The sequence below is a fragment of the Schistocerca americana genome, chromosome 2 (genome assembly GCF_021461395.2).
Source record: "Schistocerca americana isolate TAMUIC-IGC-003095 chromosome 2, iqSchAmer2.1, whole genome shotgun sequence".
Taxonomy (NCBI): domain Eukaryota; kingdom Metazoa; phylum Arthropoda; class Insecta; order Orthoptera; family Acrididae; genus Schistocerca; species Schistocerca americana.
In genome coordinates this window covers 657977272-658000561 of record NC_060120.1, presented here as the reverse complement: position 1 = coordinate 658000561, position 23290 = coordinate 657977272, and the positions used below count along the sequence as shown (strand labels likewise).

General features: G+C 41.9%; 1 protein-coding gene across 1 annotated transcript in view; it reads right to left on the bottom strand.

Moving 5' to 3' along the window:
- Positions 1-9472: 9472 nt before the first annotated feature.
- Positions 9473-23290, bottom strand: part of LOC124594296 — a 36771-nt gene continuing 22953 nt past the window's right edge. The window contains exon 2 of the mRNA XM_047132658.1: positions 9473-10184. Within this exon, the coding sequence (XP_046988614.1) occupies positions 9473-10165 (693 nt within the window). The 5' untranslated portion in view covers positions 10166-10184. The remainder of the gene's footprint in view (positions 10185-23290) is intronic.

Here is a 23290-nt window from a genome sequence, read left to right as displayed (position 1 = left end):
TCCGAGATCCAGACAGTCATCTTAGGTCATACCACCTGCTCCTTCCATCTCCACAAACTTTACCTTACCATTTATGTTCGTCCTATCTGCCTCACTCTCGCCCTGAAATTCCTTGGCCTCACCCTCGACCGTCAACTCAACAGGACTCTCCATCTCCTTATGATCCAATACAAACCCCACAATGGACTCTGCCTCCTGAAACTCTTGTTTACTCTTGTTCAGATTGACATGGGGAATGCATCCTTCCACCGTCCTTAACCCCTAAAAATCCTTAATCCATCCCATATTCTGTTATGACAGCATTCCCTGGATTTGTACCCCACCCAGATTCTATAAAGCCCTCCAAATCCTTGAATGCAATGCACTTCACTTTGCCTTCCATAACCACCTCCTGTCCCACACGCATGAGTCCTCTATGACCTCATCTCCTTCCCACATCTTCCCTTTTTCCTCAAACATATTCACAACATGTACATCGTCCACAAAGTCGATTCCCCCCCCCCCCGTTGTGTCCTGTCCTCTCTACCCCCATCCCATTGGCTCACGTTTACCATTGTGACCTCCCCTCTATTTATCTCCACACTCTCCACCTCCTTTACCAATGCAGCTTCCAGTGCCTACACCTCCTGGTTGCTGAGTTTCACCCTGATATCTACCCCTCCTACCATATGTAACCCCACCTTCCCCCTCCCCCTCCTAAAGGGGTCCCTCACCCCTCCTCTCCCCTCCCCTGAATGGTTTTCTCCTCTCTCCTATGCCCCCTCCATTCCCAGTGCACCCCTTCTGTGTCTCTACACTCCCTCCTGACTTACCTTCCCTCTCCCTCTTCCTGTCCCAGCCCACCATCTCCTGCCCCTTGGTGGGCCCCCTAACACTCGGTTTTTCATCACACACTCTCCAGCTGAGCCTCCCCTGTTGCCACCTCCTCTCCCCTCTTTTCCCTCCTCGGAGGCCTCACCTACCTTGGCATATCCCTCCCAGCAGTTTTTCCTCTTTATCGTGTGTGCTCCAAATGGCTCTGAGAACTATAGGACTTAACATCTGAGGTCATCAGTCCTCTAGAACTTAGAACTACTTAAACCTATCTAACCTAAGGACATCACACACATCCATGCCTGAGGCAGGATTCGAACCTGCGACCGTAGCAGTCGCGCGGTTCCAGACTGAAGTGCCTAGAACCGTTCGGCCACACCGGCCGGCGTGTGTGCTCCATCTTGTGCAGTTGTTGTGGTGTGTTTTAATACTGTGGCCGACTATTAACTTGTACATGTGATTTCAGTAAATTTTACAAGCTATTCACATCGCCAACTGGGATTTTCATCTTTATCTCGACATTTTTTTACTGTGGCAAACGGGCGTTTCCTTACAAGTGTATATTTTAACCCCCAATGTCTCCCCTTATAATGTTCTTATGGCCTCCTTTTTATAGCCTTTTATAAGTATCGTTTTCATCTTTTTATTCAATGTATCACTTAGCTGAAGAGTGGTGGATTGTGCCGCTGCCAGCCCTGCCCTGCCCATATGGGACAGGGAAATGAAATCACAATAAAGGAAAAGAAATAGCCACTCTGGGATGCGACCAACCTCGTTTAGATGTCAAACACTGTGTCAATATTTCACCATTGATGAAACACAGTCGCCTACATTGAACACCAGTGAAATAGAAACTGAAATTATATAAATAAAGACTACACTATTATTACGTCATCTGCAATGCAATGTGGTTACAATTGAATTTATGGCCAAAATTTGAATTTTCGTAAAAATTTGTGTTTCCCACTATTTTTATTGGCACATGGTTTGGAGGGGTTGGGATTGCACTGAGGGATCCATGTACCACCTGGGGAAAAACTATTGCATCAGGAGGTAGGTGGAATTAACTGATCAATTAATTCATTTTTCATAATAAATTTGATATCAATTTCATACCACAAGTGTGCCAGAACGAGCTTTATTGTACTACTACTGACATCAGCTGCATTTGGACACTGAAATAGTTCAAAGGCAAAAGATGAAAATTTGCTTCAGACCCAGACTCGACATAGGATTTCCCACTTTCTCTAAGCACTCCTCTATCCATTTGATCTACCTGGACATGCTTTCTATGAAATTCTCAAATTACTGCACACTACTCAGTAGGACCCCTGTCCATTTACCTTATTTGCTTACAGCATTTCCTGAATTCCTGTAAGACTTTCAGACACTATTGCCCATCCTCACTGAAGATATCATAGCAATCAAGTTCACAGATATTCGTGTAAAGAGGAAAGTTTCAGTCTAGGTCAAAATTTAACTTTCGCCAAATTGAGGAATTTCAATGCCTAATTGCAGCTGATATCAGTACCTTCTTCAAATATTGATATTCAAAGCCTCTGTACCAAAACGATGGATTCAACACATACGTAGTGTATAAGTGGATAGCTGAAAGCATAGGAACCCTGGTTGATGTGCTATACAACTGTTCATTTGCTATTTCATTGAACTATTGCATAGTCTGCAGTGTGTGACAGTATAAGTTAGCATTAGCAGCACAAGATGAAAAATGTTTTGTACTGCAAGGTGAAGTTAATACCATGAAATGGGGATCATGTAGTGTGTGGTTGATGTCGGTATTGTTTTTAACCAAACAAAGACAAATTTTCGACAAATAACACAGATCATTTAGGAGCAGGAATAATGTTAGCACTTTGCTACAAGGATGAAACTAAACTCGTAGAGGAATTCTGCCTTATGCTACACAACTTTGTGGTTTTGTTTGTTTCAGCACTTTTTATGCTGTCTTCATTGCATTTGTTTATTTTCATTGTCAGGTCTACTACACAATATACAGGTTATCAGAGGCCTTTTTTATGCTGTATTGTGTTTTTACTCTTTTGTGTCGAGATAAAGTTTATTCCTTTTGTTTTTTTCGTTACACATTTATTTTGTACGGTTTCTTGCCAAGTACAGTGAAACAAAAAACTAAAAAGGTCTTTTGCATGAGGTGGAATTCCTTTCCAATTTTCTTAGCAGGTATGGAAATAAGAAGAACTGCAACATTCACAAGATCGTCAATACGAGCATTCAGCTAGTAAGTTAGGTAACCAGTAGAAACCATGTGTGTATTGTAACGTTATAGAACATATTGTTATGTGTGTTGAAAAATCATACAAACAATGCAGGTTCCTTTAAAGTGTGATACAAAGTTTGAACTAAGTTCGCTGACAAGTGCAGCTTTACATGTGGTTAGATATGTTGTGTTATTATGTGAGCTGTATGTATTGCTTTAAAATGCCACACAACTACTAATAAATGACAGTAACGATATGTGTATTTTGCACTCAAAACATTTATGAACTTTGATAAGTACTAATAAAGACAATTTCATTTTGCTACAGAGATCAAATTTTTGTTCATTGGCAGCTCTCTGCAATTATACTTGTGGAGACTTGTCCATTGTTGTATCTGAGTGTGTTATGTTTTGTTTACATTTCGTATTTCCTGCACTATGAAGATATTCTTTTCAAATCACATGATTTTTAGAATGGTTTATTGTGCTAAAGTGTCAGAAAATGTCAGTCTGCTGTATAGTAAAGCAGTGGAACATAATAGCTTCTACATTCCTTATTAAAATATAGTTAAGAAGATCTATATTAGCCAGTAATAATTCAATTGTATTATATAACATTTTATTCCCCACTGAAGTGGTGGTTGATTAAGTGAAACATAACTGGAAAACTTATAAAATGTCATGCAAAGAAAATTTCCTCTCTGAACGATCAGTAACATAGCCTCAACTATGAATAAGATTAAAATGCCAGTATCTTTACATATACTGATAAATGTTACAGACGATTAAGATACGGACTGTGGCACTTAATTTGAAAGTCCAGGGTCATGTTTTGAACATCAAGTGTAAATTATGCATTAGGGGGAGTTAGAACAGAAATTTTTTCACATTTTATGGTGTTTATCTCACTATAAAATTTGCAATTTTCCGAATAAAATTGTATATATCTATCATTTCTAAACTCATATGGAAAGTACTTTATTTTATTTTTTTAAATATAACCTACACAAGTTGAAAATGTTAAAATATTTACATATATTACTTCAAGATCTAATAAAATCGGAAATTTTTTATATAGAAGGCTGTGGATTGCTGTGTTATAAAGGTCATGTCCAGAAGAGGATGGGTACCAGATAGAGGAAGTGAAATGAAGTTTGAGAGACAAGAAACTTCCAGATAGTAAAATTATAAGAGGCAGGCTGACAGTCAAAATGATTGACGAACTACAGCAGTATTTTGGGATGGCTATTAGAAATAATATTGAGAATTTGTTGAAAATGAAGTGGGCAGTGTAGGCTACCTTCTTCCACAGACTGACAACTGATGAAAACCCAGTACACCACCTTTGTCCTCCTGGACCTGATTAATGGTGCAATCACTGCAACGCCCGGTACTCAAACAGTTCATACACCCATAAACATTCCCTCCAAGCAGCAGTCATGGATATCATAAAACCTGTTTACAGAGACGTGGAAAATCCTGAATTACTGAAGAAGTGTCTCCATAGCCATATTCAAAATCCCAATGAGTTGTTCAATAATCTTATATGGACCCCCTTACCATAAAAATGTTTTTTTTAATGAAGACACTTAAGTTGGGGGGGGGGGGGGGGGCAGTGATGCTGTTATTGCTTTTAATGATGGGAAAATTGGTAGGGTGAAAATGCTACAGCATATAGGAATTAAACCTGGAGCAAACTGCGCCATAGAACTTCAATGGATGGACAAGGTTCGCATTGATCAAGCAGAGTATGCAGCACAGTTGGCCACTAAGAAGTCCAGAAAGAAGAAAACACTTTGAAAAAGATCAAGAGATTGATATACAGTATGCTGCAGAGTGCTTCTGAGTGACTAAAAATAAAAAATTGAGCATATATTAAGTGAGATACAGTCTTTTGAAACTTTAGAAACCATCCCTGAAAATTTACATTTTCTGTTGCATTTTCACTAAATCTCAGAAACCACTTCGAGTAGAGTATTCAAATTTTCAAGGAGTAATAACATACATATCCTGAGTCTATTCAACTAAAAGAAGAACATAATGCTATCTATAATTAAAATATTTAGGATAATGTACAAGAAACGTACACAACATTTTAACCATGTAATTAAAAAGATTGTATTTCCTAAATCAGTGGCTGAAATGCTATTATTGTAGTTTAGTAGACTCATAACATACAGTTTAATGGCCTGTAGAAGTTTCATGTCATGGTTCCTGAAGTACAGGGAAGTCAAGTCATTAAATTTAACATTGTCTTGATAGGGCGTTCCAACTCCCCTTAGATGCAATTTTTTGGTAGCTGAGAGTTGTGCATACCTGTGTTTGCGTACATGTGTGTGTGTGTGTGTGTGTGTGTGTGTGTGTGTGTGTGTGTGTTTGCATGCGCATGCCTGTGTATACTTGATAAAAAATACAACAGATGGGATGTCAGAGTATTTAATTTGGGGCTCCATTGTTTCTTACACCAGGTGTGATGCAGAGATTAAACTATGCTCATTAACGTGTGCTACCATATGTTGATGATGACAGCAGCAGGGTCATGGCTTTGTAGCGTACTGCTCAACATCATTACAAACTGACAGTTGATTTTATTTCGAATGTGTTTATAATTTGTTAGTAACATTATGTAAGTGAACATTGGTTGTTAACTATTTATGGCGAATATGTTTCATACTCATTCTCATATTACCTCGACAATGCTGTTTAGTTTCCAACACTTTCCTGTTCGGTGTCAAAGTAGCAATTGATTTGAATGTTTATGCATGTCAACTAGCTTGGAGATGTATTACTATCAGCATGATGTTTCACAATATATTGAACTACATGACTCAGTATTTTTCTTGTGGTGGGTACCTATCATGCCAGTTTGAACTTCTGTAACAGAATAAACCTTCTCTTTTATGCATTTTTTAGGTTACATCATGTGGTAGCTTTCAGAGATAGGACTTGGCCGTATTCTGACAAGCAAAGAATATGCACTGCATTTTATAATTACCATCTCCACCTGACAGGGATATCATGCCTCCTTGCCCATCCTTGAAACAGAAAACTCTCTAGTTAGTGTACTTCCAAGAAATAAAATACAAAAGTGTAGCGAAAGGGTGACTTAACAAGGAGAAGTGATGGGCCCAATGTAGTGCTGGGCTATGACTTGCAGCTCTAAGTGTGTGTGTTTGTGTGTTTTTTCACTGGTGTGGCAGAATGTTTGCTAGGGGGCAGAACTGTTGCTGATAAGCATGGCTCACAGCATGGGTGCAGGTGTGGCTGAGGGTGTGGCTGGGGCCGGTGGCTTGTCTTCGGGTGTTAGCAGCAATGCCCTCACTATACGTTCATTGGACATCCAGAACCTAAGTTGCCTTCCTACTTACCAAGAGTAACATTCCACTTATTTTTACATTCATCTTACTATAGCAAGCAAATGGAAGTAACAATGAATCTTCTTGAAGAATCGTATTAAATTTATTTTTAATACCTCTATATCTACTCTACTGGCCATTAAAATTGCTACACCAAGAAGAAATGCAGATGATAAACGGGTATTCATTGGATAAATATATTATACTAGAACTGACATGTGATTACATTTTCACGCAATTTGGGTGCATAGATCCTGAGAAATCAGTACCCAGAACAACAACCTCTGGCCGTAATAACGGCCTCGATACGCCTGGGCATTGAGTCAAACAGAGCTTGGGTGGCGTGTGCAGGTACAGCTGCCCATGCAGCTTCAACACGATACCACAGTTCATTAACACTAGTGACTGGCGTATTGTGACGAGCCAGTTGCTCGGCCACCATTGACCACACGTTTTCAGTTGGCGAGAGATCTGGAGAATGTGCTGGCCAGGGCAGCAGTCGAACATTTTCTGTATCCAGAAAGACCCGTACTGGACCTGCAACATACGGTGGTACATTATCCTGCTGAAATGGGGTTTCGCAAGGATCGAATGAAGAGTAGAGCCACGGGTCGTAACAAATCTGAAATGTAACGTCCACTGTTCAAAGTTCCGTCAATGCGAACAAAAGGTGACCGAGACGTGTAACCAATGGCACCCCATACCATCACGCCGGGCGGTACGCCAGTATGGCGATGACGAATACACGCTTCCAACGTGCGTTCACCTCGATATCACCAAACACGGATGCGCCATTATGATGTGTAAACAGATCCTGGATTCATCCGAAAAAATGACGTTTTGCCATTCGTGCATCCAGGTTCTTCGTTGAGTACACCATCGCAGGCGCTCCTGTCTGTGATGCAGCGTCAAGGGTAACCGCAGCCATGGTATCCGAGCTGATATTCCATGCTGCTGCAAACGTCGTAGAACTGTTCTTGCAGATGGTTGTTGTCTTGCAAACGTCCCCATCTGTTGACTCAGGGATCGAGACGTGGCTGCACGATCCGATACAGCCGTGCGGATAAGATGCCTGTCATCTCGACTGCGAGTAATACGAGGCCGTTGGGATCCAGCACGGCGTTCCGTATTACCCTCCTGAAACCACCGATTCCATATTCTGCTAAAAGTCATTGCATCTAGACCAACGCGAGCAGCAATGGTGCGATACGATAAACCGAAATCGCGATAGGCTACAATCCGACCTTTATCAAAGTCGGAAACGTGATGGTACACATTTCTCCTCCTTTCACGAGGCATCACAACAACGTTGCACCAGGCAACGCCGTTCAACTGCTGTTTGTGTATGAGAAATCGGTTGGAAACTTTCCTTATGTCAGCAGGTTGTAGGTGTCGCCAACGGCGCCAACCTTGTGTGAATGCTCTGAAAAGCTAATCATTTGCATGTCCCAGCATCTTCTTCCTGTCGGTTAAATTTCGCGTCTGTAGCACGTCATCTTCGTGGTGTAGAAATTTTAATGACCAGTAGTGTAATATTCAAGTTGTGGTCTAAACCTTAAATAACAGAAGAGGCAATACAATATGTGGTGGTCTTTAAACTTGTATTTTCGTCTTTGCAAGATGTGTACACAGAACGGTTTGTTTGTGGTTTATCTTCTCCTTGTTTGAATGGACTCTGTATTGTCTTCAGTGTGGTTGACAACATAATGGAGACGTTCCCTCACGACAACCAGGGTTTGCATTAGGTATATGTTTGGTATTTGTCATTAGAGGTTTGTAGTAGTTACTTGGAAGATTTTACGGAGTATATTAATATTTTGTGTCTCCTGTTTTTATCTGTTGACAGCCTGAGGACGACTACAGATTGGTCGAAACTGTTATGGTATTGTGAAGTGTTCATGTTTCTTTGTCGTACTAAACATGAAAAATAAAGAGAAAGTTGTCAGTCACTTCACATCTATGTAACAAATGGCATTTTTTTCCTAATAGCTGTTTCACTTCTGTGATTTTCTAAAAATGATAAATATCGCCAATAGGGTTCTAGAGGTCTACGCTTCACAACATTTCCTCTCGCAGACATCTATTTTGGAAGGGGTCTTTAAAACACCTGATTGTCTTTCATACCTTCAGTTTGCTAAGCACTTCGGTAGCAACACTGATTTATCACGTAGTAGCTCAGTTGTTAAGGTGGAAAGAAGCAGTATTCTTTCAGCGAAAACTAAAATGTTCGCTGGATATACGTTACTTTCGGTTGTTTCTAAATATTACCAGGAGACTTAGTCTTTTATACAATGCGGTTCAATGAACAGGTTTTCGAGTTATACTGAGAGCAATCAGATGGAATCGGAACTCCGATCTATGGTGTAGGAATTGTGACTGTCATTGCGTTCCCATTCGGAGTAATACCAGACACTTGTTAAAATAATTTCACAAGATCATAGTGTCAGAGATGGATCCAGACTTTCCAGTAAAACAGTTTTCCGATCGTGATGTATTTACGTTGAAATCCACATCACATGCGTTCCAAACGAACCGTGTTGACAGTTGCAGTGGGTGTTAAGCACATCGCAGAAGTGGGATGTCGATGAAAATGCACTTCAGTCGTCTTCTCGTCTGCAGTGACCTGATACAATCAGTTGTGTTCTTGGTAGACTGGCTAAACTTTGGACAATAACTGACAGTTTGCTCCATATTGCTAGGAATAGTAATTCGCAACTTTACATTTTAGTGATATTATTTTACATTTTAGTGGCATTAAGAGGAACAATGATCCACCTGGTTGTGTTTTCAGAAAGTATCTACTGTAAAATACCGCTGCGAATCTCGAAAATGCATAATAAATTTACAAACTGCTTGATATAAGAATACTGCTTAAGCAAGTTACCGAAACTGTCATTACCTGAAAATCGAGAAGTCGGACCTCTGTTACTTCTCCGTTCATATACTTAAACATCATATTGTTCTTCCAGCAGTCGCCGTGGGTCAATACAGGTAACTTTGTTTGGTTTTTGTTCTCCTCTAACATTCTGTATGCTGTATCGAGACGTCGTTCAATAAACTCCCTATACTACTGGGAGTGCTCCTCGTAGCCAGGGCACTTTTCCAACTCATTCGCTAGGGCGCACATCACGTTAGAAGCCAACGATCTGAAATGTTTCTGGGCGGTTTGGTTGGTAAACATATTGTTATAGAAAGTGTTCTTGTAATGTGGCTGTCTGGTGAGCAGAAACGCTGAAGCGGCGTGCAGCCTGGCGTATGCCCTCAGCACAGCCGCACAGTGCCCATAGTCCACCGGACGGCCTGCCTTGGCCATCCTGAACCCAGCTGCTGCCAGGTCCTCTAGCACCAGGAAGTCAGAGGGCTTCTGGCCACAGTGGTAGCAGTGCGCTGCCAGCGGCTGGAACTCGTCACCTTCCAGTTCTGCCAGCTTGTCGTGGATCTGCGGCATCACCTCGTGCAGCGCCTGGGACTCAATCCTGAATGCCTGACAACTTTCGAACACCTCCTTCATTGCTCCAGTTTCAAGGGCTGTTTTCACGATTATGGATATTTTCCTTGCTTTCTCACTATTTCCATACTTTGCGAATGCGGTAATTCTGTACATCAAGCTTCCATAGCCAATTCCTTCTGCATTTGCGTGTTGAATGTTCATGTTTTCTACAGTAACTTTCACCTTTTCTTTATTACTGATGGCAAATTCTATGAATTTGCGGTCGATCCATGGAGGTGGTGGCACTCGTGTATCTTTTACTGTTTCCATGTTAATCTGATGGCATCACCTGCGTACAGACAAGGCATATTTGAGTCTCTGATTAAACATTACAGATCGTGGGTTTTAGTCTAATGTGAAATAATGACAAGAGCACGTGACGAGATAAATCATATAAGAATTTACATAAGGCCTTTGGATACTTTTTCACTTCACGTTCAGTTCAAATAAAGGAAAATTGACACAGTAATTTATGAATACACAGACCGTAACAAGTCATAATTTTTTTGTCAACTTACTTGAAAACTTACTTAAATGTTTAACACTGAAACATATTTGGAAGAATAGCCTATCATTAGACTACACAAAAAGAATTTAACACAAATATACAAATGTGGATCTTATAAAAATTTTATTCTGTCATGGAATGTGTTGTGGTTTTCCTGCGGAAAAAACAATTACATCTCATATTGAAGGAGCATTTCCATCATCTACTTGTCTGTTGCGAACTCAACAATCGTAATTAAGAACTTATCCCATTCATGAATCTTTGCTGTCTTCTTGTACTGCATTCACTCTCACCAGTGATTGTGTCTAACTTGATTTTATCGTCCACTGTTCACAGACTTGTTAGTAACACAATTCGCTGTTTATTAACATCAGTACCAATGTGCAAGAGAAAGTAGGTCGCGTTCAAACCAAAAGTTAGTTCTACATCATTCATCAATGAATCAATCCTAGTGTTATCTGTAATTTATAATTTCTTTATTTACACTTGGCGTTGCAGCTTTGATTTTGATAGACGAAATATATTACAATAATACGGAATACAACTATTCCATGTTTCTAGTGACAACATAAAGTTCCTCTAAAAATTATAGAGATTGTGCACACACGTTGATACATGCCATTGATCATTACGGTTCTTATTTTCGCACTCTTCATTCTCTGTTCCAAGCTCATTACCCAAAAAAATCGGGAATCCGTACCATGTCTAATCCAAAAAGAAGCAAATATCAAGTTCTCTCCCTCAGCAAAGAGTTCGGGAGTAATAATGGATGAAAATCTAAATTGGACGTAGCACGTAACTGCAGTGTGCAAAAAAACATCAGCATCCCTTCATGCCATACAAATATATAAAATACTCTTCCCTTTCAATCTGAAAAAGAAATTAGTACAAACGCTTATACTCCCAATCATTGACTAGAGCGATATCATCCTACAAGGTCCCTCTCAGGAAAATTCGCGACGTCTGGAACTGGTCATCAATGCCTGCGTCCGATATATCTGTGACGTTCGACTTTTTGATCACATTTCACCAGCATATGCACAACTGTCCTAGCTGCGTGCAGACAAACGCAGAGGTTTCCATACACTCTGTCTCATCTACTGTCTTATAAATGAACACTGTCCGTCATATCTCTCCTCGTCCTTAACGCTCATGTCTGGATAACATGACAAAAACACATGTTCCCATCATAATAAAACTACATTGCCCAGTCACATTCTCGAAGTCCTTTACAGTAGCAGGAACCCCACTCTGGAATAACCTCCCTCGTTATATTGCAGGACTTAAAACACGTCCGGCTTCAAAAAACAGTTAATGACGTATCTACTTAAGCAACAGTATTGCCTTACTCTGTACATAAATGCACTTCACCTCATTACTTCCTTCTTTCTTACTTGATCTTCATCAGTTCCCAGTTTTTTCGTAACTGATGCGGCCTCCTTAAATCTCCCTTCCCCTAAACTCGCTATATCAGTAAACAGCTACTTTATATACCAATATATTAACGTACATCTGCACAAACCTTCATTACCATTGCGAGTTTTTCTCATGTTTACCGTTAGTATTTCATTTTTTCTTTTACTATTATTATCATTGCTTTTATCATAATTTTTGTGTATGGCACCTGTTGTAAAACTTCTGCCAGTATTTACTGTATTAGGTCTTAGTCATTAATCTTTATTCATATTGTGATTAGATTAAGCTATTTTCCGTATTCAAACAACTGTCATGATGTAACTATGATGTGTAAATTGCTGCATGTGTGGAACACTGGTCCGATGTAAGAGACGGCCTGGTGGTCCTAATCTGATCAGATTAAATAAATAAATAAATAAAGAGAGCGGGCTGCTTAAATAGGCTGGGACTGAACGCCGCGTTTCCCAGTTGGCAGTAAAGGAAAAGGATTACCAGTTTTGCTATTCACCTGACATCCAAAGAAAGCTCTTCAAAATCGTCGTCGAACTAGTTGACTGGGGGCCTTTTTATTTATTTCTGGCTGAATGGCGTCTGTTATCCTAAGTAAGAATCCAAATTTTGTGTGTGTGTGTGTGTGTGTGTGTGTGTGTGTGTGTGTGTGTGTGTGTGTGTGTAATGGATTTTTCTAATTTAAATATAGTTTTAAACTCACGTAGTCTATACACCACTTTCTCCAAAGGCATGCCACAGTATATTCCTAAAAAGAACACAATTACACTACTGGCCATTAAAATTGCTACACCACGAAGATGACGTGCTACAGACGCGAGTTGTAACCGACAGGAAGAAGATGCGGTAATACGCAAATGATTAGCTTTTCAGAACATCCACACAAGGTTGGCGCCGGTGGCGACACCTACAACGTCTTGACATAAGGGAAGTTTCCAACCGATTTCTCATACACAAACAGCAGTTGACCGGCGTTGACTGGTGAAGCGTTGTTGTGATGCCTCGTGTAAGGAGGAGAAATGCATACCATCACGTTTCAGATTGTAGCCTATCGCTATTGCGGTTTAACGTATCGCGACATTGATGATCGCGTTGGTCTAGATCCAAGGACTGTTTGCAGAATATGGAATCGGTGGGTTCAGGAGGGTAATACGGAACGCCGTGCTGGATCCCAACGGCCTCTTAACACTAGCAGTCGAGATGACAGGCATCTTATCCTCATGGCTGTAGCGGATCGTGCAGCCACGTCTCGATCCCTGAGTCAACAGATGGGGACGGTGGCGAGACAACTACCATCTGCACGAACAGTTCGACGACGTCTGCAGCAGCCTGGACTATCAGCTCGGAGACTATGGCTGCGGTTACCCTTGACCCTGCGTCACAGACAGGAGCGCCTGCGATGGTGTACTCATCGACGAACCCTGGGCGCACAATTGGCAAATGTCCTTTTTTTCGGATGAATCCAGGTTCTGTTTACAGAGTCGTGATGGCGCATCCGTGTTTGGCGACATCGCGGTGAACGCACATTGGAAGCGTGTATTCGTCATCGCCATACTGGCGTATCACCCGGCGTGATGGTATGGGGTGCCATTGGTTACACGTCTAGGTCACTTCTTGTTCGCACTGACGGCACTATGAACAGTGGACGTTACATTTCAGATGTGTTACGACACGTGGCTCTACCCTTCATTCGATCCCTGCGAAATTCTACATTTCAGCAGGATAATGCACGACCGCATGTTGCAGGTCCTGTACGGGACTTTCTGGATTCAGAAAATGTTCGACTGCTGCCCTGGCCAGCACATTCTCCAGATCTCTCACAACTGAAAACGTCTGGTCAATGGTGGCCGAGCAACTGGCTCGTCACAATACGCCGGTAACTACTCTTGATGAACTGTGGTATCGTGTTGAAGCTGTACCTGTATACGCCATCCAAGCTCTGTTTGACTCAATGCCCAGGCGTATCAAGGCCCTTATTACGACCAGAGGTGGTTGTTCTGGGTACTGATTCCTCAGGACCTATGCACCCAAACTGCGTGAAAATGTAATCACATGTCAGTTCTAGTATAATATATTTGTCCAATGAATACCCTTTTATTATATTTGTCGAATGAATACCAATTTATCATCTGCATTTCTTCTCGGTGTAGCAATTTTAATGGCCAGTAGTGTATTTTATGCTCTATATCTTTTTGTGTTGCTATGTTTGCCTGAGATTGTGCCACGGAAAAACATAAAATCCATAGGATGTTTTTGCAGTCTGTCGCAAATGATGGTTCTCTAAAGTCTCTCATTGTTTCGTGAATCTAATCCCCCCCACCACGGATTCCCATTTGAGTCCACCGCGCCTTTCTGTAAAACTCGAATGATGATCAGACCAACCAGTAACAAACCTAACAGCGTGCCTATGATTTGCGCCTATATCTTCCTTTGATCCGTCTTGATGGGAACCTTAAAAACTCGAGCAGGATTCAAGAATACCTCGCACAACCGACCTTACACACTCATTCCATTTTACATCGCTTCGTAACGTCACGCCTAGACATTTAATTGACTAGTGTTGAACTCGAACGTTACAAGGTAGTTTTTTTGACTCACCAACATTTCTTACATTTTCGTACGTATAGAGCCAGTTCCACTCATCACACCAAAGAGAAATTCTGTCTAAGTCATCATGTATCGTCCAGCAGCCACCCAACAACAACACATTCCCCTACATTACAGTGTGCACCTGGTGTTTTGTTGGTATGGGCAATGCATCACTTAAATTGGTTGTTTGCCTCGTTCTTGAGAGAGATGTGGGTCGTGTATTGTAATGCAGAATATATTCTCAAACACTTTTTGGTAAGCCGGCCGTGGTGGCCGAGCGGTTTTAGGCGCTTCAGTCTGGAACCGCGCGACCGTTACTGTCGCAGGTTCGAATCCTGCCTCGGGCATGGATGTGTGTGATGTCCTTAGGTTAGTTAGGTTTAAGTAGTTCTAAGTTCTAGGGGACTGATGGCCTCAGATGTTAAGTCCCATAGTGCTCAGAGCCATTTTGACCATTTTTGAACTTTTTGGTAAGCAGAGAAGTTATCTAACAGGGTAAACATATCTGAAATGATTGGATAAATCTCGTATGGTTAATAACATAGTTAGCAGATGAAATAATAAGAAGTGAAATAAGGCATATGAGATATCCATGGCTCGGTGCTAAATGCCAAATGGTAACAGAAGGAAAGGACAAGGCATATAACAGGACACTAAAATCACAGTGAACAAGAAAGGTGACGGAAGTTCATTAAGGAAAACGAAGAACTGAAAAGAATAACCACCTGACAAGAAAGAAACAATGGATGAAAGCAAACTGAGGAAATGTAGCTTCTGAGGAATAACGATGAGGCAACGAAATTCTACAGTGAAGTAAATATAGCGTGGGAACCCTTCAGTGTTACAACAAGCTTGACAGAAGATGAAGCAGGAAAAATTTTGAATGATGGGTGAGAGATGTGTGAACGATGGCGCCGACATTTTGACGAACTCCACAACCACAAAATTGTAACTTCAAGAGACTCAGCAGAGGTAGCGGACAAAACGACTCTGATATCATAGATCCACCAAACCTTCAACAAATAAGAGCTGTCATAAGAAACTGAAAGCAACCGAACTGCTTAAGCGAGGAGGCAGTGAATTGGAACGAACCTTCCTCAACATGGCTACTTTAGACAGGGGAGAGAAGAAAATGCTCCAACAATAGAAATAAAGGATAATTTGTCCCATATACAAGATGGGAGATCAATTAGAATGTGATAACTACTGGGGGAAAACATTGCTTAACTTGGGGTAAAAAGTATTCTCAAACATACTATGCGGCATGAGAGAGATTCGGGTGTACCATTATGCATCCTACCAGGAAACTCAACTGTAGATGAGGTCTACGCTTTAAGGCAAAACCTAGAGGAGACGCTTTTTTTTTCTTTTTTTTTCTTTCTTTTTTTTTTTTAACTAGACTGAGACTGAATGCAATTATATCAAGCCCTGATTGAATTTGGAATCCCTGCAAAATTAGCTACAGTGAGAATGACAATGAGCGAGACATGAAGTAGCATAAGTGCAGGAAGAATGATATCTCACACATTAAACATCGAAAGCGGGTGCAGCAAGGAGAAGCACTGGTTTGCCTCCTTTCTAATGCTACTCCGGAGACGGTGCTGAGAGCTGCAAACCTTTTCAGCTGGAGGTCAACCTTCCACCAATAAGTGCTGCCACTCACTTATGCGGATAATATAGGTACAGTGGAAAGAACCATGAAGACAATGCAAAAGACATTCGTTGCACTTGATCGGTTTAGCAGGAACATGGGTTTATACATCAACCAGGAGAAAACAAAATACACGGCTGCCGGAAAGGCACGCAAGGAGAACAAGCTGGCCTCAATAACATTGTAAAACTAAACCACTGAGAGAGTTGAGCAATTCTAGTATCTCGCTTCGATAGTCACCTACTCAAAAAAACTTCCTATGACATTAACAAAGAGTAATAGCAGCCAATAGAGCATATTTTGCTCTAACAAGACTCTTATTATCAAGGCCCCTGACATGCACCACAAATTTACTCATCTACAAAACACTTATAAGAGCAGTGCACACACACAACTCCGAAACTTGGAACCTAGTACCAAAAAAATGTTCAAATGTGTGTGAAATCTTATGAGACTTAACTGCTAAGGTCGTCCGTCCCTAAGCTTCCACACTACTTAACCTAAATTATCCACAGGACAAACACACACACCCTTGCCCGAGGGAGGACTCGAACCTCCGCTGGGACTAGCCTCACAGTCTTTTGCACTGCAGCGCCCAAGACCGCTCGGCTAATCCCGCGCGGCGAACCTAGTACCAAAAGACATCAAAATACTGGACGCATTTGAAAGAAAGATTCTTCAGAGAATCATCAAATTGTGTAGGAGAAAGAAGGAGGAAAAGACACTGTCTTGAGTTGTACAACGTTTATAAAGACCCACTGAACAGAGAAATAATGAAATCACCCAGATTGAGATGAGATGGGCATATAACACAGACGAGAGATGTGGAAGTACCCAAAATCCATTAGAAGGAAGTCCAGCAGAGAGGACGTGGTCTGCCAAAAATAAGATTGGCGGATAGAATTATCGAGAAGCTCCGGAAAATGGTTTATAGAAATTGGAGAGCTCCATCAACGGAGATAAATGGTGGAAAACTGTTCAAGAGCCCAAGGATCACAATGAGATGTAGAGCCAAAAAGAAGATGATTAATGACGTTGACGAAATAAGACGGTGGTGGGTTAAAACAAATAAATGTTTATTTAAATAATGTTCACATTTACGTGAATGGTAGCCTCTCATAATTGGCGGACTTAAATCAAATAAAACAAACAATTAAACAATAATTAAATTATGTAGTGTGATTAGAGCCTTGAATACAGAAGCATATGCGAGTAAAGTTCAGTCAACTGCACGAAATATTCAAGACACATTCACTAAAACAAACATGAGACATTCAAAGAATGAAATCTCAGTGACCCACTAATCAGTCACGACGCAAAGTTTCATAGCTCAAATAATGACTGCGAAACCGTTCACCGTGTTTCTCACACACGAATATAAATATCAACTGCACCAAATAATTATACTTCCCAGCTGCCTCAGGTACTGTATAAAAAGTTAGAGTTCTATGAGTTATGCAAAATGAATCACCAAAATTGCAGTCATATAATTTGAGTCCAGTGAAAGGATAAAGTCTGTAACTCACCCTCATAAAATTGTCCCAACGTGGAAACGTTCAAGTGTTTAGTCTGTGCTCGCAAAAAACTATCACTAGTCCTATAAAAGTTAAGTATATAATTCGTGTTTTTTAAATTATTCCAAATTCATCAGAAAGTTAGAGTATGTAACCTGTACAGCTATTCCACCGACGGCAGACACCGACAAAACAGTTATTCTCCTATTCATAATGTGGAGCGCAACGATCTGGTGCTGTGATGATGATGAGGTCCCATACTCCGAGGAGCGTAGGGGACGATGCGGAAGAGCCGCACCGCTGTACTAGGCAAGGTCCTAGTGGAGGTGGTTTGCCGTTGCCTTCCTCCGACCGTAATGGGGATGAATGATGATGAGGAAGACGACACAACAACACCCAGTCATCTCGAGGCACAGAAAATCCTTGACCCCACCGGGATTCGAACCCGGGACCCCGTGCGGGAAGCGAGAACGCTATCGTAAGACCACGAGCTGCGGACTCTGGTGCTGTACGTAGGGTTAAAAATCAACAGCCGAGATCTCAAAAACATTTGTTTATTGACCGATTTCGGCTTATGTTAAAACCATCCTCATATCTTTTGGGCCGCTAGTGCTGGCGGCTCGATTGTGCGCGATTGTGCACTGTCAGTGTACGATAGGGGATCCCAAAAAATCTGAGGACGGCTTTAACATAAGCCGAAATCGGTCAATAAACAAATGCTATTGGGATCTCGACTATTGTTTGAACCTGTTCTGCTACTGCTCTCCCTTACATACTTCAAGCCACGTCAGACACTACTGAATCCAAGTAAAGTACTAAGTAAACACCACCTACTCATGCTCATAAATTGAGGATAACTGCACAATGTGGTGCCACACAACGTGGCAATACACAAAATTGGCGCTAATGGCATAGGCACATAGGGAACACACACGACAAAGATCAGTAAGTCCACGGCATTGGTGAAAAGTTGAGAAAACCGTCCCGAAACACATGTGCTACAAAACGCCACTGCTTCCTGCGCATCTACCCTGACATCAAAATGGAATAAGATCACCATCCACACGTACACAGGCCACACAACGGGTTGGCATACCCTGGAACAGGTGGTCAAGCAGCTGCTGGCGTGTGGCTTCCTATTCTTGCACCAGTGCCTGTCGGAGCTCCTGAAGTGTCCTAGGGGTTTGAAGACGTGCAGCGATACGTCGACCGAGAGTATCCCAGATATGCTCGATGGGGTCTAGGTCTGTAGAACAGGCAGGCCACTCCATTCGCCTGATATCTTCTGTTTCAAGGTACTCCTCCACGACCGCAGCTCGGTGTGGCCGTGAGTTATCATCCATCAGGAGGAAGGTGGGGCCCACTGCACCCCTGAAAAGGCGGACATACTGGTGCAAAATGACGTCCCGATACACCTGAACTGTTACAGTTTCTCTGTCAAAGACCTACAGGGGTGTACGTGCACCAATCATAATCCCATCTCTCACCATCAAACCAAGACCTCCATACAGGTCCCTTTCAAGGACATTAAGAGGTTGGTATTTGGTTCCTGGTTCACGCCAGAAGAAAACCCGGCGAGAATCACTGTTCAGACCATACCTGGATTCGTCCGTGAACGTAACCTGGGACCACTGTTCCAATGATCATGTACTGTGTTCTTGACACTAGGCTTTACAGGCTCTCCTGTTACCAGGGGTCAGTGGATTGCACCTAGCAGGTCTACGGGCGAATAACCCGTGTCTGTTAAATCGTCTGTAGACTGTGTATCTGGAGACAACTGTTCCAGTGGCTGCAGTAAGGTCCCGAACAAGGCTACCTGTAGTACTCCGTGGCCGTCTGCGGGCACTGATAGTAAGATATCGGTCTTCTTGTGGTGTTGTACTCTGTGGACGTCCCGTACTGTAGCGCCTGGATACGTTTCCTGTCTGCTGGAATCGTTGCCATAATCTTGAGATCATACTTAGTGGCACACGTAGGGCCCGTGCTACGACCTGCTGTGTTTGACCAACCTCCAGTCGCCCTAGTATTCTACCGCTCATAACGTCAGCAACATGTGTTCTTTGAGCTATTTTCAACACACAGTCACCATTAGCATGTCTGAAAACTTCTGCACATTTACTCGCTGGACCGTACTCTGACATGCACCAACACACCTCTGCGTATGTGGACTGCTGTCAGCGTCACCGTGCGACGACCGCAGGTCATATCCACCACATGGTCATACCACGACGTGATTTAAACCCACAAACCGCCCACCAGAGCATTGTTTCACCATGTATCTGCATTATCCTTAATTTATGAGCATGAAAAGAGAAAATCATTGTAGAGAGTTTGTGACATCTTGTTACAATAACAATACAGTGTTAAACAAGTTATTTACCGAGCGAGGTGGCGCAGTGGTTAGCACACTGGACTCGCATTCGGGAGGACGACGGTTCAATCCCGTCTCCAACCATCCTGATTCAGGTTTTCCGTGATTTCCCTAAATCGTTTCAGGCAAATGCCGGGATGTTTCCTTTGAAAGGGCACGGCCGATTTCCTTTCCAATCCTTCCCTACCCCGAGCTTGCGCTCCGTCTCTAATGACCTCGCTGTCGACGGGACGTTAAACACTAACCACCTACCTACCTTAAACAAGTTATTGTCAAAGTTCACAAAGCACGGCTATGTCCGCTTTCTACAACATGACAATACTTAACATGAAACTATACATACCCATGAAACAGTAAATCCACTATGAAGATTAGGTAAGGATTTGGAAAACTCACGCTGCCTTCATATTACGTGTAACTGTGGAATATTTACAGTATTGACATTTTTGAAAATAAAGGTTTAATAAACTCTTTATAAATATGCGTCATTTGAAAAGTAACTTCTTATGGTCTTCACTGAATCATCATCTTTCATTATTACATCATGTGATTGGAGTGATACAGCTGTTCAAACGTTACTTTATGCTCTATCACAATTGAAACAAATGAAGCTTAAGTAAAATTTATCGTACAGCTATAATTGTAGTTGAAATGAGCTCGGATAGTCAGCACGATTTTTCTGGTGAAGATGTTTTTTGTATCTTATTTGTAAGGTCTATTGCGTAATGTCGTGGAATATATTAAATTTACATTTCAATTCAACCATCGTGGCTGCCATTGAGTTGTCACCATCGTTCAGCCACGAGTGCGCAGTACAGTCACGGGAAAAACTCACTGCCGGCACTCCGCCACCTGCATTCCTTGCATTCCTCACCCGGTTTGCCAGCCGCCACGAGCTGCCAAAAAAACTCTGCCCTGTCACTAGCTCTGAGAGTCAGGAGCTCAAAACGTCACACGTGTCGACAGCAAACAGTCACTGATTGCTGCTCAGCTTATTCCTCAAATTGTTCGTTTATTGATGTAACCAAAGCAGTGCCATATCATGAGCCATTATGGCTTTAAATAGTAAGATTAGTATTTTTTTTATTTTCAGTTGCAGCCACGACATTTAGTGATTTGTACATCAAATTGTCTTTATTCAAGGTTTCGTTGTACTGTTTGAACACCGCCATAAAAACCGCACCAACATTTTCTCTGAAAACGCTAACAGTTTGTCATTTCGTATAGTAAAAGAAGTACTGAACAACCGCTAGAGAATTTTACCACTTTGATATTCACTTAAAGTGATTTATGGAATACCCATGAACTCCACCACTGCCGGTCCCAAGTCCGGGGCCTCATTTCACAAGTGACAAGAAAGGAGGAGGGGAAGGAGTAACACCTCGTTAAAAAACCTGGTTCCATCTGGCTCCGGATGGTAGTACCCTGTAAGGGCCCCTGCCTAGGGTTACTAGGTGAAACCTGGTCAACGGTCTCAAAGGCGGTAGAGGAAGTTCAGATTCCCAACGGCGGAGAGAGCGGAAGAACTACCTCCAGGACTCACAATCTTGGTTGTATATTTTGTGGCCTTTGGGCCACACCCAAAATAACTTTCATCAATCAAGGAAGTGAGTGATGTAAACTATTTTGCCCCAGGTGGACGATCCACCGTGCGCCAGTACGTCAGCAGACATTCGGATTCTGGGGAGTCTGCAACATTGCACAAAGACAAGTCGGAGTGTCTTGGAATCTCATCCAAATTTCAATATAGGCAATCAACGTTCCTAGCAGTTTTCAATGCAAACTCGTTGTTGGAAACCGGAAAACTGAAACATCTAACAGATACGCTAAAGAACCACAACGTACTCATAACAGCCTTCAAGAAACACGATACATGGATACAGATACCTTCGATTCCGAAGGTTTTAGGATATACAAAGGTAAAGTGGGACCGAGAGTAATGAAAATTGTACCACATCTTGGGACAGCCTTTATAATCAACAAACAAATCTAGAACTCAATAGTTGACTTTGATTCCCAATCAGAAAGAATCTCAAGTCTTACATTCACAAGCACAAACAAAATCTACACAATTGTCAATTCACATGCCCCATTAAATGAGGATAACAGGAAAAACAAAGAAAAAGTGGAGGCCTTTTGGAATCATCTAGATGACATTATTCAGGAAATTCCAGATAAAAACATCATCATTCCTCATGGTGGCCAGCTGACCAGATGAGGGCTGCATTGAATGCAGGAGGCTGAGCGCTGCCGGGGCAACTCAGTGGACACAACGGTAGTTGAAATTGAAGATGAAGGTAAAATCTTCAATAAAATTATGTTACAGTCTCTACAAACATGATACAGAAAATTGAAGTTCACCAGATGACATCATTTCAAATACAAGTATAATTCTAGGATACTTATTATGAAAGCTATAAACGGTTTAATTCTGACTGATTATAAAATTAACTATTGAACCAGTGAAGCAATCTAATGGTACAAAGCATAAAAAGGAAGATATTGACATTAGTAAACGTTTCAACAACTTTCTTTTCAGATAACGCATGTGTTTAACGAATTACAGACGAGTTTATTATAAGTTTTTATGTAAGTGTGTCAGTACTATAAATCCGCTACATATACACATAGTACGAAGACAGCATGACTTTCTCAAACCCTTACCTAATCCTCAAAACGGACGCATACTCACAATTTATTCTTTCATAGTATTTATATACTACTGGCCATTAAAATTGCTACACCACGAAGATGACGCGAAATTTAACCGACACGAAGAAGATGCTGTGATACGCAAATGATTAGCTTTCCACAGCATTCACACAAGGTTGGCGCCGGTGGCGACACCTACAACGTGCTGACATAAGGAAAGTTTCCAACCGATTTCTCATACACAAACAGCAGTTAACCGGCGTTGCCTGCTGAAACGTTGTTGTGATGCCTCGTGTACGGAGGAGAAATGCGTACCATCACGTTTCCGACTTTGATAAAGGTCGGATTGTAGCCTATCGCGATTGCGGTTTATCGCATCGCGACATTGCTGCTCGCGCTGGTTGAGATCCAATGACTGTTAGCAGAATATGGAATCGGCGGTTTCAGGAGGCTAATACGGAACGCCGTGCTGGATCCCAACGGCCTCGTAACACTAGCAGTCGAGATGACAGCCATCTTATCCTCATGGCTGTAACGGATCGTGCAGACACGTCTCGATCCCTGAGTCAACAGATGGGGACGTTGGCGAGTCAACTACCATCTGCACGAACAGTTCGACGACGTTTGCAGCAGCCTGGACTATCAGCTCGGAGAATATGGCTGCGGTTATCCTTGACGCTGCGTC